General features: G+C 34.8%; 1 protein-coding gene across 1 annotated transcript in view; it reads left to right on the top strand.

Annotated features, from left to right (window-relative positions):
• Positions 1-259: 259 nt before the first annotated feature.
• The window catches only part of LOC134657493 (T-cell leukemia homeobox protein 3), a 58,462-nt gene continuing 41,764 nt past the window's right edge, over positions 260-16,957 (top strand). The window contains exon 1 of the mRNA XM_063513066.1: positions 260-1,794. Coding sequence (XP_063369136.1) covers positions 1,275-1,794 — 520 coding nt within the window. The 5' untranslated portion in view covers positions 260-1,274. The remainder of the gene's footprint in view (positions 1,795-16,957) is intronic.

The raw sequence follows: 16,957 nt of genomic DNA, 5'->3' as shown, positions 1-16,957 counted from the left end.
TTTTTAAAATTTTTAATAAGAAAAATAATAGTAACAGTAACTGTTCACTATTTTGCCCACAGAAAAAAGTACTTAACTAATTTATTTTATAATAAAGACCGCTAATTTAAATTACAATAAAACAGGTAACCAGGCTAATAAACAAAATAACGAAATTATTTTAATCCTAAATTGTTTTAGTAAGCAATTTTACACAGTAGATACGATAAGTATCTGCACTGTTTACGATTAGTACTCTACTAACTCTACACTACATTACAATCGTTACTACCCTAAAAAGGCACGAAGCTAAAGTGCCACAACTCAAATAATCATAAACCTTCATCCTCAAATCGATATGCAGAATTATTGTAAAAGCAAATCGCTATTCGCAAACAATATACCCTTTCCAGTCTAACTGTCACAGTCAATTCCATAAAGAAGCTATCTTCCTCTATACATTATCCTCCTATCTGAGGCCATAACATGGAACTTGGGATCTATTTTATTATAAAGTGCATTGTCTACCTACTATAGGAGGGCGGTCGACCGACCAGCATAAATAATTTAACTGTCTTAAAAGATTCAAAAATAGTTTCCTAACATTGCCCCCCCTTAATATGTACACCATTTGTCAGGCCATAACTAGATTTAAACGACGCGTTACAGTACAAAAGGTCACGCCCATTGACAGAAATGTGTTTGTCTCTTTTTAGCGAGCGGTTAAGCCTATCAATTAGGTGTGCGGCGTCTCGCTTTTATGGACGGTTTCTGGTTAACTTTACCTTTTACAAGCTTGCTTAGAACGTGGCAACTGCTAGAGTTGTCATACACATTTTAGATCTTATTTCGACAAGCAAAAGGCACAAAATGCAGCAATAATGGATGTGTAGGGGGGAACCAATTGAAGCGAGACTCCCCTTGAAAGGGACGGAACGAATCGTCTGTTTAAGTTAGTGAGTCCAAACGAGTTTTTATGTTTGGAAATCGTATTAAGCTTTTGTTCGAAACTGTTCCACTCAACGGGCATAGTTGAGGCGTTTGTGCGGTCAACTATCGCAGTATCGAAAAGAGAGGGGGCAACGCTGATTGGCTCGTTCTGTTTGATATTGTGTGTGACGATTCCGCCGCGGGCGGTCGCGCGAACCGAGCTCGATTCAAATTTGGAACGCGCGTTTCAGTTGTTTTTCGAAATTTAAATCCGGTGTTCGAATTTCAAAATGTTTTTCTGTAGGTGAAGCGACTTTCAGTGCTAGTGTTTTTTCGTTTGTAAAGACTTAAAAAAAACTATAACCATGTCTTCAGTTCATTCAGATGATGATCAAGAAGAGATCAACGTAGACTCAGACAGCAGGCTATCAGGACATGACAGAAGTTTAGCATCTGATGATCAGAATTCTGAACACAGCTATCATGAAAGATATCCAAGCCCAAACGACCATATGACAGATACGCAATCTAGAGTAAATCTTCCTTTCAGTATATCTAGATTATTAGGGAAGCATTTCGAAGATATAGAGAAACGGAGGAATTCAGGAGAGAGTGATAGAAGTGAGGATACGGAATCAGAAAGTGCAAAAGATGATCAGAAGGAGATACCTTTGAATTTTTCGCACCCTCCAGGGTTGTACTCTGCTGGATTATTGAGGCCTGGGTTGAGTATGGGGGGCTATGGGTTTGGGAACCCGGGTGTGGTGAGGGTGCCGGCTCATCGGGCGCTTGGGGCGCTTGGAGCGTGGGGAGTGGCCCTGGATCCCATGCGGCAGGCGGCTGCGGCGGCGTTTGCGCATCAGGTCGTCAAGGATAGACTGAATGGTGAGTAATGTTTTAATCAGCCTTTTTCTGGCTTCAACATGTAAATTAGATCTCACTGGGATCCGACTTTGCCAAGTGAGGAAACATGACGTTTACAAGTGTGGAGCCCTGTAGCAATTTATTCATTTCACCTCTTTCTCCAGTGACAATGAGAGAGACATTTTAACTGCACTACACCCACTTGATCTATCCCTACTTGGCTGTTATTATGATAGTTACAGGCTTTAGATTGGCTTTCACTGTACTTTGTTACCTTATGTATTATTGTTGAAATCGAATCGCTATTGGTAGATAACAGATATGTTGCCAAAATATTTCATTACTGGACTGATTTCAGTAGTAGCCTCAAAGCCTCCCTAATATTAGTCTACCTCACCACTTTACTAAAATATTCGTATCCAATCATATTTTCAACACGACAATTTTGGACCTTTAAGTTTCACTAAGTAGAACGATTTATATCCAATTGAAGTTATGCTGCAACAAATCCTACCAATTATTCTCATATCCTCAGTCTTTTACCTATCAGCTGGTTTGCTTCCCTCAAGCCTTCGAACGAATTTTACTGTCACATTAATAATTGCAAGAATAATAGATAAGAAGATCTAATTTGCTATTTTAAAAGATCTAATTTTCCAAATGTTCTCCATGATTTCCAACCAATTGCAAAAGCAAGCGCGTTAGAAATGGAGACAGGCGAACTAGCGAAGGAAATAAAACAAGGATCCGGGTCTCCGTAACTTTCCGAGCTTTTGCTAAGATGATCAACTGTTTATCGTTAATATGCGTTTATGAATCACGTTTTTTAACATACGGTTATCAGCGACTGTTGGTCTACGATTATGCCGTAACTTTTGTCGTGATAACGTCTTATAAATCGATGAACACCGGCAGCATGCACGAAAAAGTGTCACGTTGTGGACAGATCTCCATGGTAACGTTGTGGACAGATCTCCATGGTAACGTTGTGGACAGATTTCCATGGTAACGTATAAAAGTATGCAATTTTTCATCAATGTTTTCTTATGACGTTATCACGCAAAATTATCGTCCGTAACCCGACTTTACAGACAACCATTCTTTGAAGTGAAAACTTCTTTAGCGGCGCTGTGCACTTTTTGAGGTGGGAAAAAAATGTTAAACTCGAGACAGCATAAGACGATCACGTGACCGTAAGATTTAGATGGCCACTCGTTTAGATGCCAATATCTGGGTAACCGAGCTTCGCTCGGAAAACATAAAAAAAACTCGAAAATGCGCGTTTTCCCAGAGATAAGACCTAGCTAGATCGATTTTTCGCCCCCAAAAACCCCCATATAGCAAATTTCATCGAAATCGTTAGAGCCGTTTCCGAGATCCCCGAAATATATATATATATATATATAAATGAATAAATAAATAAATAAATAAATAAACAAGAATTGCTCGTTTAAAGGTATTAGATGGCATTTAAATCAATAAAGAAAAACTCAATGACATTACATGAATAACTGTTACATGTAATGTCATTGAGTTTTTCTTTATTGATTTAAATGCCATCTAGTGAGTTTCGCTCTAACTGGTATTAATATAACTCGAGTACTAACAGTGATGTGCTTAGGGGTTTCAAGTAATTTTGCACTTGTCATTGAGTTTTCACTTCTGCCGGCACTCCCTAAAGTGCAACCCGTTGTTTTTCTATGAATATGGTTAATGGGTGTTAGATTTTAAACTTCTGCGGTTATACTATTTTTTACCAGCTCGGTCTATGTTTTATTTAGTTGAAGCTCCAGTAGCTCGACCACTTCCCTGTCGGTTTGTCAGATTTGCGGTAACAGCGGCTGTTTACCGAGGCTTGACGTAGCTTAATGATGGCGGCGATGATTTCTGCTTCATACTGTTTATCAGATTTGATCAATGTTATAGTTGTAGGATGTTTATATTTACTAATATATCAAGTTAAATGTTTGATTTGTTTATTATTAGCTGGTTCAGTTAAGTATACATTACTAAAATATATATACTATAGCAGGTTTTTCTATGTTGATAATTTCTGCTTTTCTAGGAAAATTTTAATGTGCAGGTGTTTGGTTTATAAAAAAAGACAATTTAGTATCAATTAGGTATTAATGGAAAAAAAAAATAACATATTAATATTTGAAAAATACGCGGAATATGTTTCATTGTTTTGTAATAAGGTAATAACGCATGTTGAACTTCTATTGTTTAAAACTTAATTAGAAAGTCATTTTGTTTAATTCAAGGTTGTAATAAATATTCAAAGATTTGCCAATAGGGTATTTGACTACTAGTCAAATCAGTTTCTTTTTTCAAACTGACAAAACGATTTTGCTAGTACCTATGGAATTTATATGAAACGCGAGCATGTGACGTCACAATCAAATTACCTACTCTTTATAGTTTGATACGGGTTTTAAAATTGAAATTGTGTCTAAAAACTCTAAAAATAATTGCAGTCTACGTTTCTCTATTAATCTTCTGGTGTTTTATTTAATGCATGGTGTAATTTTTTTAAATACATTCAAATACCCTACACTTAAATACTACAACTACTGTCTTCTAAATACATTTTCAACGATTTCTGTCTGAGTATACTACTTAAACTTAAAATTAAAATATTTCTCCTAAAACATGTTCCTCATATCAATCCTTCACTTTCGTTTATTAGCTGCCCCTCATTAGATAACTACTTAAAAGCCTCACTTAACTGGTTGTTTACTTAACTAACCGTAAACTGTTATCTTACAACTCACTTTAAATAAAATAAGGTCAGGATCGTAAATTTTGTTAACAGCGATGTCGAAGAAAAGAATTTGAGTAAACAGCAAAAAAGTTTGGAGATAAAACATGCACAATGCGTGAATCACTTTCGCCAAGTTTTTTTGTGTTTATTTTAGTTGATATAGAAGCCTCTGTAATGCCAAAAAAACGTGTTAGAAATCTAAAGAAAATTGTGTTTTTACTGTGGATAAGGTTTATACAAAGATTCCTTTATAATAGGTACCTACATATATACCTACATATTTAGGATTTTTTTATAGGATTTTTGTGTTGATTAGTGACACAAGCAGTCAAAAAAAGTGTTAGTGTTTTTTTTTAAATGAAGTAGAGCTTACATAAGTAGTAGTAGTAGTAGTACCTAGTAGTAAACTCTTTATTGTACAAAAAGACATATTAAAAAGAACATACAAGTAGTGAGAAGTACAAAGGCGAACTTATCCCTATGAGGGATCTCTTCCAGTTAACCTTTGAGTAGATGAGAGGAGAAAGTGAAAAGAGGGTGACGAATGCAGCAAAATGTACAACAAGGTACCAAAAAGATAAAGGATATAAATACATACAAAATTTATAGGAAAAACATACATTTATTACACAAAAAGGAATGGGGAAAATCCACTAAAAATTAGAAAGAATTAGAAAAATATAAAGTAACTATACAATAGAAATATTGACAAATTAAACAGCCAAATCATAAGTTAGAAGTCAATAGATTTTTATGATTTCATAATCAGTTGTCATTATTATCGGGATACCTAATACAGTAAAGCACATTGATTGGATAGAACCATTTCTTACTTTATTAAAAATAAGTTTTTGGCAAAAATTTCATTTTTGGTACAAGCTTTTATCGCTGACTGTACTTTTCTTACGACAGACAACTAATACTCATCGAGCCAATTCTAAAAACCCCTAACACAATTAGGTTGCGTTGTTTCATCACAGAGTTCATATGGCCACCTCCTGTCTCCATCATCGGATCAGTTCGACAGTACCATATTATTGTATTGTCATCAGAACTACATACAGCTGCCAATTTTCATGATGCTACGATCCTTGGAAGATGGTTAAATTAGTTACCTTACCTTAGATTCCATTACATAGTTACATACAGGTCGACCTAATAAAAGCTTGTTAAAAATAGAAATTCGTGTGTGAATGGCAATAATATACTCACTTACCTATTTTTCTTAATAATTTCCTATATATAAAAATAAAACTTTCAAATTAGATTCCCACAAATAAGACACAAGCACACTTAACGTGATTTTGCTCGCCTCGTCCCGTCGCGTGCGATGACACACGAAAGGCGCCGTAAGTGTGTTTTTTCATTTTTTGTGTCGGGATTGTTGGCGCCCTGTAATTTGTCGCCGACCCTTTTTTGTGTGTGTTTTTGTTGTGTGTGTAATAGTTCCGCTTTGGTTTGGTCACCGGAAATATTAGCTACCTCAATTGGATTCTGGATTAAAGGATAGGCGAAAAGTGGGTCGTTTTTATATGCAATATCATAATTTAACAACTGATTCCGTTTTTGTCCTTTAATCTGGGACTAAAAATGTAACACTAATAATGCTTTGAAAATATGTAGGTACTTATGTCATATAAAAATAAAAATACCAATTTTCCCATAGCATTTTATATTAAGGTTAAATTATAACCTCAAGTACCTGAGTACTTAGATAACAATACCATTATTTGACAATAAAAGTTTCAGTGCCTACATTGCAGTGAATTGTTAAAATAAATTTAGGTAATTATATTTAAGGTAAATTTAACATATGATGATGAGAGCAATTTTTTAAAGCTTTAAAACGTAAACCGCAATAGTCGACGATCATTAAGAATTTAAATTTCCTCAAAAATAGCTAACCTTACTTCATCGAATTACAAAAACAAGCAATTTGCATCACACTTGAACGGCAATTGCCTGTGATTTACGAACTGCGCTAATAGCGGGACGGCGCGTGTGAGTTCCGCTTTTTTTCCCTTTTTTTTGGATTTTTTGCGACCACCTACTCTGTGTCCCTCTCGGATGACCAGCAATCAACACGGCCACTTTAAAAAGTAAAAAATACATGTCGAAATACTTCATTGAGATTTTAATCTTGTGCCGATAACGACAACTTTAAAATGAAAGTATGTAGTATGTTGACTCTTATGTGCTTTTGGTTTGGTGTACAATACAATACAAATACTATTTATTGCACACCTCATTATAGAAAACAATACAATATATGTATGTATGTGTGTATGTTATTGATACCGGAAATAATGAATAATGGGTAAATTTTGGCAAAACAGTGGACATCAGATATATTTTTTCGGTGAAAGGTGTTGGTAGCTAACGGCCGACGATCTTTTCAATTGATGTTTTCTAAAATGTAATCTTTAATATGTCCGTGACAAGTTTCTTTCGAATTTTTAATTATTTTAACAGTTACGAGCATTTAAAAATTTGTATGAAATCTGATTTTAGCTCCTAATTTAAAAAAAAAATCAAACAATCTAATAAAGTCAAACGTAGGGGCATAGCTATGGTTAATACACATCAAGTTATGTAAAATATTTTTCATTATATCAATATCCAGAGAGGAAAATGAGGACTACGTTTGTATGAAGAAGCGGCCGTCCCCTATCCTCTTAAAAAAGGAAGTTAGATTTAATACATTCAACTAACGATTTGTGCAATAAAGACATCTCTACTAATGTTCGTTTGTTTGTGTCCTAAGCGAGCTTTTATTTTGTTACCATTTAATGGACTTTTAAATGATTGTATGAATGATTTTATAGTCGTCTAATTTGTTCAATGTTTATTTAACTGTCTAGAATACATATAAATTAATGTTTTAATATAACTGTTTGCTATATTATTACCTATTAAGTTTTACACAATATAATAAAATATATATTTTCGTGTATTTGACTTAAGTCATCGAAGCAAAAAATGACGATTAAAACTTATGTCAGTATGTTCTTGTGTTTTGTTTAGGGTAAAGGTATTACGCCACCCTAGGCCCGTAAGTGGGATTTCTCCTTTAGACAAACCACGGGCGGTAATTCGTAAAGCCCCAGATCGTATATTTATGGCCCTCACCTTCGGTTCGGGCCACAAACACCTGGGATCTGCAGCATTCACGAATTCACCTCCCTAGGTATGTAATGTGCTATTATTGAGATTAATACTTTTGTAAGTGGTACCATGCCTACACTACATACAGACTGTTTATTTTAATTGTTAAGTAAGTACCAGTAAATTATGATATAATTATCACGTGACAAGTAGTAAATATAAAATAAACTATAACACTTTAAACTCGCGTTTTGTTTGTACACATATTTAATTACACAAACGGGTCTACCGCGATCATAGAGAAAAAAATACATAGTGCTCACTCCATACATCAGTTCAGACTATTAATTTCAGTGTCTACATCTAGCATCGAGTAGCGGAACTATCAGTACTGCTACTTGACAATAGATGTAGCACCGACCGGAAAGTCTTATCTCAACAGCATAAGACTTTCCGGTCGGTGTCGACATCTATTGTCAAGTAGCAGTACTGATAGTTCCGCTACTCGATGCTAGATGCTAATAGTCTTTTTGGTACTAAAACTGATGTATGGAGTGACCACTCTATGTATTTTTTTCTCTATGCCGCGATATAGTTTCATACTATACCGCGATACTGTATCGCGGTAGACCCGTTCGTGTAATTAAATATGTATAAAATAAACTCTTAATGAAATGAGTTAAAAAGGCTTCTGCTTCCATTCAATATGAATATGAAATAGGCTACTCTTAATATTTAATGGTGCTATAATATAATATACATTGTCTCTATCTATATTTCTATATTCTTAATGAATGAATGAAATCTTTACTTCAGGCAACTAGTGGCCCATACATAACTACCTTAAAACTAGCATACATATTTAAAAATATAACTAAACACTAAAAATCACATTATGATTGCGATGCATTACGCAACCCCGCTTAATGTATTGAAGTCCAGAAATGGCCAGCGGCAGATACAGGAATGTTAACTTTACCTATCTTAGCTTGATAAATATTCATAAAGTACCTATGTTAACATGTTAACAAGCAGGCTTGTAAGTAGGTAATGATAATAGGTAGGTACTTATCAGCCAATATTTTCATGGCTTTATGTTAAAGAGAGGAAAAACACGTGTTTCGTCTTGTATCTTGGAAAATTACAAATTACTTAGAGCTTTAACTGCTGCAGGCGCTTATTTTTTTACGTTGCTTATTAATACCTGTATAAGTTTAATTTATATAACACTGCTACCTACAGTATACGATGTAATTAGGTGGTTGCTAGTTGCTACATCATGTTTTTATGAATATTGATAGTACGATTCAGAAATTTAACATATACAGCGCCCTCTATTGTGCATTTCATGTACTATTTATATTTATAAGCTGTGTCTATGCAGCCATTAATTCCTTGCTGAACACGTAGGTACATTGGCGACTGTACTTACGTGTAGGTAGAGGTAGGTACTATATTTGTGAGCGCCTTAGCCGCTCCGATATATCTGCAGATATATCGGGGCGGCTAAGGCGCTCACAAATATCTGAACACGCCTCTATTGTCAGGGCGTCAGAGAGCGTGTTCAGATATTGTGAACACCTTGGCCGTTCCGATATATCTGATGGCGACTGTACCAAGATCGAATGTTTCACAAATAGCCCCCAGTTTGTTGTATATACTAACAAATTCAAGACACTCGTAACAGTACCGTAAAACGAGGTGACTTTAGGAAATTTTGGGGATACTTTGATAGTTTTAAAACTGCCACTAAATTATCATTATTCATTATTTTCTCGAACTGTTCGTGTAACAAGTTAGATTATTATACATACTTGTTTACCTACTACTAAAAAATCCGAATAAAAATATGTAACGGCTGAAAAACTGAAATATCGAAGTCGCCCCTGCATTTGAAAGTCACCCCGGTTTACGGTACTTTCTATCACCGATTTGCGACCGAATCAATAGAGAGGGTAATTGCCGCAATGGCCGGTCGTTCCGGTAATGGGCCGTTTCCTCGTCCCATTACTGGACCACAGTTCGCAGACACCTTCAATTACGAGCGCCCGATACGTTTTTGTTAAGTAGTTCCCAGTCTACTCTGAGAATTGATTAAAGTCTGGAACTAAAAAGGGGATAAAATAAAAATAGGTACTTACAGGTAACAAAAGTAGTGGGAGTCCGTTTAGTTTAGTTTAAGGGCATACCTATCCGGTATTGTGTTCTGATAAGGAAAAAGTTGAAAAACATTTTTTTGCGCGAAAAAAATTATAGTGCAGGTCGTCTAAGTAGTCATGAATTTTAAAATTGTTTTTAATTTAAATATCCTGAAAACTTAGTTGGGAAAGTTCCAAAAAAATTGTCTGATCTTTTCCTAAACCATTTTTCAGCAAGGTTTAGAAACCAGTGCGTTAAAGGTTAGATTTTTTGTGACCCTTATGAAAAGCCAATGAAACAAATAATGCTTATAAAAATTACATTCTTTGAAAGTACCTATGTATCCTTCTGGATATGATATTTATTGACATTAAATATTTATGGCGTTATTCATAAACGGCTGCTAACTTAATCAGTTGATGATCGTCGTTTGTCCCTATCTGTCGTTATGCCTTAGAGAGGAACAAACGACGATCATCAGCTGATTAACTTAGCAGACATGAATATTAAGGGGGTTAGTACCTACATGTATTTATTATGGCCTGAGAATCAATAAAAACCATTGTTTGCGTTGCGATTACCGCCGGATTAGAGGTTTAATAACAGAGAGAAAAAATAAGACATTAAGAATAGCGTTAAATTGCATTTTACATCTCTAAATTTTTTGCTAAAACTTTTTAAATATTAATTTAAAAGTGTTTTTATTAATTTAAACCTACTTGTTACCTACTTGTGCAATGTCTTTTGAAATGTAGGTAACATTCTGCCATTAAACATTATAATCATTCATACTGTGCTGTACTATGATAGTATTAAAATAACAAAACTTATATAGTTACGCGTAAATTGATTTATGATATAAAATAGGCAAAATAGCCTTAAACTAACAAGGCTATTATAGTTACAAAGCGAATATTGTTGTTTGCAATTGCCAATAGTACTGTCAAAGCTTGGGTACCTAAGCTTGTAGTTAAGCACTTACAATATGAGAGAAAATGTATTTTTATCTTGAATAAGAAATTCGACAGAGTTTTGCCATATCTTCCAAGCCATATTATGCTTTTAGAATCCAGAAACCCGTCAATAAATTTAACAAGAAAGCATTTCAGAAAACGTATCCGACGCCTGCTCTTTTCATATTTCCCAACGATCATCGATACACTAAAACGTCCAACCCGCCCCACTCTCCCCACCGCATTTCCTCGGGGAGGCTGTGCGTTATGAAAATATGACGCGTTTCGATATGCGATGATACGATAAGGGGTTATGTTCTTAGCGTTATTTACCCTGTTTCCCCTTTCGGTTATGTTTTTATTTTATGCCTTCTTTTATTGAAATTGAGGCGCGAAACGCGTGGGGTTTTTTAACAGGTTTTTATGCTTTTAGCGTGATAGACAATTGTTGAGTAGATAGGAACTGCGATAAAAGTGGGAAAGGGATAGAATTCACACATTACTTGTAAGACGTCTCATGAAAAACAGTTAGAATATTCAAGAAAAAATAATTTTTCGTAGTGCCAGTACAAAATACCTATTGAATCCGGTAAATTTTGTCTTAAATATCTTTTGATTACCTAACTTTGTCTTTGGACTCCGATTGTAGAGTCTGTTTGGAAAGAGAAGAGTCGTGGAATGTATGGGGCCCAATACATTCCACGACTCTTCTCTTTCCGAACAGACTCTAAATGTTAAGCCATCATAAAAGTTTTCTGTAAATATCTTAAAACTTTTATGACTTAACAACTCATAACATGACAACGGGTTAGTAGGTAGTTATTTTTTTATATATTTAGTTTGTATTTTATATTATATATTTATGTTTCAATAATAAATTATTTTATTTTTATTTTTTTTATTTTTATTTTTCAGGAGTACCAACAGCTACAAAAACATTATACAGATTTAGGTAACAATACAAAGCCAATTACAGGTACTCACAGATAGAAATGGAATAAACAATATATCAAACTTTGCGCGCAATTTCACACAATGCTATCACGTATTATACATTTCAAAAAAAAGAAAAAAACAATATTTTCCAAAAGAACAATAATAATTGTATGCAACTCAGAACTTATCATTATCAAGGATATAGAACTGTTAACAATACTGACAGTAAAAATACAGGGCACGTAAATACTTAAGCACTCGGACAAATCGCAAACCTATTACTTATGAAAACAAAACAATCGGGATCAAAGTGGATTAAAAAATAGATTCGCTAATTTTCGCTTCACCGAAGGAATGGAACAATTAAATACATCAATGTCCAAATTTCTGGATAGAATATTTAAATTTCGACTAGCACGACACAAAAAACTATTTTGTCTGTAATTGGATGAAGTGCGTTTGAGCGAAATGGGGGGAGCGTAACGTTTAGATCGGGCGGGCGTATTAAATGAAAGTTTAAATAGCAGTTCAGGGCAATCAATACACCCACTGGTGATGCTTAGGATATAGGCAATGTCGGCAATCTCTCGCCGTTTATTTAGTGGAATAAGATGGTGCTTCCTGCATATGTTTAGGTAATTAGAGGAGGCATAGGGCTGCTTCAGCTTAAAGCTTAGGTGTTTCAGGAATTTTTTCTGGATTCTTTCAATCCTATCAATATAAGTGGCATAACATGGATTCCAAATTTGAGACGCGTATTCAAGTCTACTCCTGACTAATGAGCAGTACAGAATTTTAAGCGTCTTTGCTTGAGTAAAATAAACAGAGTTACGAAGAATAAACCCTAAGGTTTTCAAGGCATTTCTTATAATGCTATCGATATGTATATCAAACAGAAGTTTAGTATCATGTATAACACCCAAATCCCTAGTAGAATTAATTTTATTCAAGAGTTGGCCCTTAATCATATAAGTGGTAGAAATCAGTTTACGTTGACGTGAGAACGTGATTGAATAACATTTAGATGGATTCAGATCTAACTTGTTTACTTGACAATATTCATCCAGCCGCGTGAGATCAGATTGGATCAGACGAGAGTCTTCAACAGACTTTAATCTTCGGAAGATTTTCATATCGTCGGCAAAACATAGTAAGTCAGAGTGAACGATACATTTGTCTATGTCGTTTACAAATATGTTAAATAACAATGGTCCCAGTAAAGATCCCTGCGGGACACCACTTGGCACTGTTACCCAGCCAGATATGTAGTTGTTCACGACAACAGCCTGAGATCTATTGTCTATATAGGATTTAAACCACCTGAGCAGGTCCCCACTGATACCCATGCTACTCAACTTCGATAATAATATTGCGTGATCGATTCTATCAAATGCCTTACTATAATCCATATAAATTACGTCTACCTGGTACCCGCTATCCATCGCCTGAGTCACATAATCATTTAACATAATAAGATTGGATACTGTGGATCGGCGTTGAAGGAAGCCATGCTGGTTTGGGCTAAATGAGTTCTTAAAAGCATTGTAAACTTGATTAAAAACTAATTTTTCCATAACTTTGGACAAAATACATAATTTTGAAATAGGCCGATAATTTATTATTTCTGTTTTAGGTCCCTTTTTGTGGACTGGAGTAATATAGGCGCGTTTCCATAGTGATGGTACAGTGCATTCAGAAAAGGAGCGTCGAAATAGAAGTGTAATGGGTATCACCAAACTAGTAGCGCAATTGATTAGGAACTGGGCAGGTAAATCATCAGGACCAGCAGACTTAGAAGGATCAAGCTTTAACAAAATGTTAATTAGCTCATCCGGCTTTACTTCGATGCTAAACAACCCGGTAGAGGGATCGTCAGATTGACTGGAAATGGCATCTGGATTTCTACCACTCGATGCAGAGAAACTGGCTAGAAAATAATCCGAAAACGCATTACATATGTCAGTACCAGTATTTACCAACTTATCGCCATATTTTAGAGTACTGGGTATACCATGAGTGCCGGTCCGCGACTTAATAAACGACCAGAATTGCTTAGGATTTTTAGCTATGGGTCAATTTCACCAAACGAGCATTTTTGTCTAATTCCCATGGAATTTTGAAATACTAACATTACACAAAAAAAAATATGCTGATAATTTGATAAAAAATATAATAAACATTAATTTTCTTATGGGGTAAAAATATTCATAAAACTATAAAAGTTATTTCAATTTAAAATTTTGGTCAGGGCACGGGAATTAGTGTGTCCATGGGAATTAGATTTTACTAGCACGGAAATTAGAACATGGCACAGGAATTGTTTTCTTAGCTTATTTTGGTAGTTAAAACTATTATTTATGTATATTTTAATCTACAATAATATACTTCAACCATACTGAATCGGCATCGAACATATTTATCTACTTTAATTTTAGTTTCGGACGACAAATCTACGAAAGTATGATACACTAAAAACTACGTATTTGACTAATAGTTTCCTTGATTTTAATGGCAACTAATCTCTCTTTCTTAGTAAAATATATATATTTCAAAACAATACTTTGAGTAGTTGCGTAAACATGTCCGCCTTACATACAAAACTATTCATTAAAAAGTGTCATTATGTATCTGCATGTAGATAGGTACAAGGTGTATGATCTGCTTTATGGCCGTATAGGAAATGATACTAAGAAATAAATAGGGGCACAGAGAGAAGAAGTTATTGTGTAAGTTAATCTGAAGAAATCGAATATGCTGCCTTCATAAATTCATAACACAAACAATTGTTTAACCACATATGAGGTAAGGTGGGGTAAGACTATCACCGGGGTAAGACTATCACAGACAGACAGACATGACGAATCCATAAGGGTTCCGTTTTTTGCCATTTGGCTACGGAACCCTAATAAGGTATCTAATAGTATTACGGTTTTAATACCCCCCTGGCATTGTCTAAAATAACCGACTTGGTTTCACATTACATCTCAAAACTTTTTTTGTAGTAGAAGAACTGCGTTGCGAGACTTGCATCTTTTTACATGTAATGTTTTTGATAGGATCCCATCTCTTTTTGTAGGCTGTCCTTCTTTTCAGGTAATCATACCCATACCATACTGATACTATGTATACACATATCATAACTATATACATCTTTATTCATACTCACATCGTACATCGTAGTGTACCTTTACTTTCCCTACTAATTGTAAGAACTAAAAGGTAAATTTGTTATCGCATATATTTCTATAGGATTACAAACTTATTTATGCAGTTATTAGATCTTTAGAACGTGACTAATATTGCAGTATTATTAGATTTTTATTGGCTTAAAAAGCTTAAACCTAATTACGTTTCAAATTTGGAACTTGTGGGTATGCTAGAAGTACCTTAGAATAATGATGATCGTGAGTGATTGTGTCAGTGACAAAACTAAGGGATTTTAAAGTGCATTAATTCTTAGATTACATGTTCAAATTCAATGTTATTTTGACCGTGCCACTTTTTTTTGCTCGACTTGGCGGCGGCACTGCCGTGTCCCCAGATCCTTTGTCCTTCCCCGGGCCTCAAACTATCTCCATGCCAAATATTATCAACATGATATTGGTTCAGCGGTTTAAGCGTGACGAGATAACAGACAGACAGACAGAGATACTTTCGCATTTATAATATAGTAAGAATAGGATATATTTAATTTTTCTTGTATTAGAAAAGCTAATTTATAACAACTAATCTATTAAACGAGCAATTCTTGTATATATTTCGGGGATCTCGGAAACGGCTCTAACGATTTCGATGAAATTTTATCATATATGAGGGTTTTCTGGGGTGAAAAATCTATCTAGGTAGGTGTTATCTCTGGAAAAACGCGTATTTTTGAGTTTTTAGGTAGGTAGGTACCTATATGTTTTCCAAGCAAAGCTCGGTCTCCCAGATATTTAAACTTTATACGGCATACGCTGTCAGCTGTCAAATTTACAAAAACAAAACATTGCAAATGTGATTCATTTTGTTTCATGTAACCTTAGGTACAGGTATTATAATATGTAATAATTCCAGAAATAGTTTTATGTTTATATAATATTTTAATGTTATAATATGATCAATGAATAAGGTAAGGTAGGGCAAGACTAACAGTACAAGGATTCCATACAAGTGATAGTCTTACCCCGGTGTCGTCTTACCCCACCTTATCTTACGTATTAAAATTGCCCGGGTTATTCGGGTCGATCCTGTATGTAAGTACTATAGTACTTATACTAAAAAACTATTCACAGATTTTTGTGCATTCTTTAAGATTTCCTTAAATGTAAAATAGAAAGATATACGTCGTATTATTATTACATATAATATATATTCAATGCCAATATATATAAGTAATAATAATATGACGTAAACATTGCCAATTAACTTACAGTGCCCCCAATAAAAGATTTGTTGACAATATATGTAATACTTTCTAATTCCCGTGCCACTTAATCAGCTGTTTTAGGTAAATTTGTTATGGGAATTAGGGCACGGAAATTAGAATTCGTAATAAAAAAATTCGCCAAAAATTTAAATCGTGTTTGACCAAACTGTTATGTTATCGCTTACATAAAGATACATAAAGGGCTCCTAAATATGACAATTGCTATTGAAAAGCTATGTGGAAAATAAAATTTATAAGGGGCATCGAAATTAGAAAAAAATTGTCGCCCACCCGGATTCCGAAATACTTACGCGATTTGCTCGAACACGCCGCGGCTTGACTTACATCCGCTTGCTTTGAGAGACAGCCGAATACTGCCAGTACAGGTGAGGCGGGATACGAGGCGGTTCAAATACAAACGTCGGCTGTCAGAGCCCTTTGAGTTTTGCCGACGAAATTTTACTCGCGCGCTCGGACAAAATTTAAACATCGATCACGAGTTATTTACCACAATGAAGTTAATAGTATATGTGCTCAGTGATAGTAAATATCATCTAGTTTAAGTATTTGACACTAAATTAGTGATACTAATGTAGAATTTTTCGTAGGATTTTTCATTATGCTCAAAAGTAGATTCCGGACAGGGCACGGGAGTAGTAATTTGAGCCTTTAGGTATTTTTATGTGTACTCTAAAAACCAACTAATCAGTGAATTCATATGGAACTCGGTGTGAAAGTGTGACTTCTTTATGTAAAAAAAAATTGGTAAGTATTGTGTGATGCTAACCCGCGATTTTCATCACGGACAGAAAAAAAATCGTGTTCAGAAATTGACCCATATGTTGTTTTCCATCCGGTTAATGTACGAATCGAAGCATT

Source organism: Cydia amplana, chromosome 20, assembly GCF_948474715.1.
Source record: "Cydia amplana chromosome 20, ilCydAmpl1.1, whole genome shotgun sequence".
NCBI lineage: Eukaryota > Metazoa > Arthropoda > Insecta > Lepidoptera > Tortricidae > Cydia > Cydia amplana.
The sequence above is the reverse complement of the archived record's forward strand: the minus strand, read 5'-3'. Positions and strand labels throughout refer to the sequence as shown.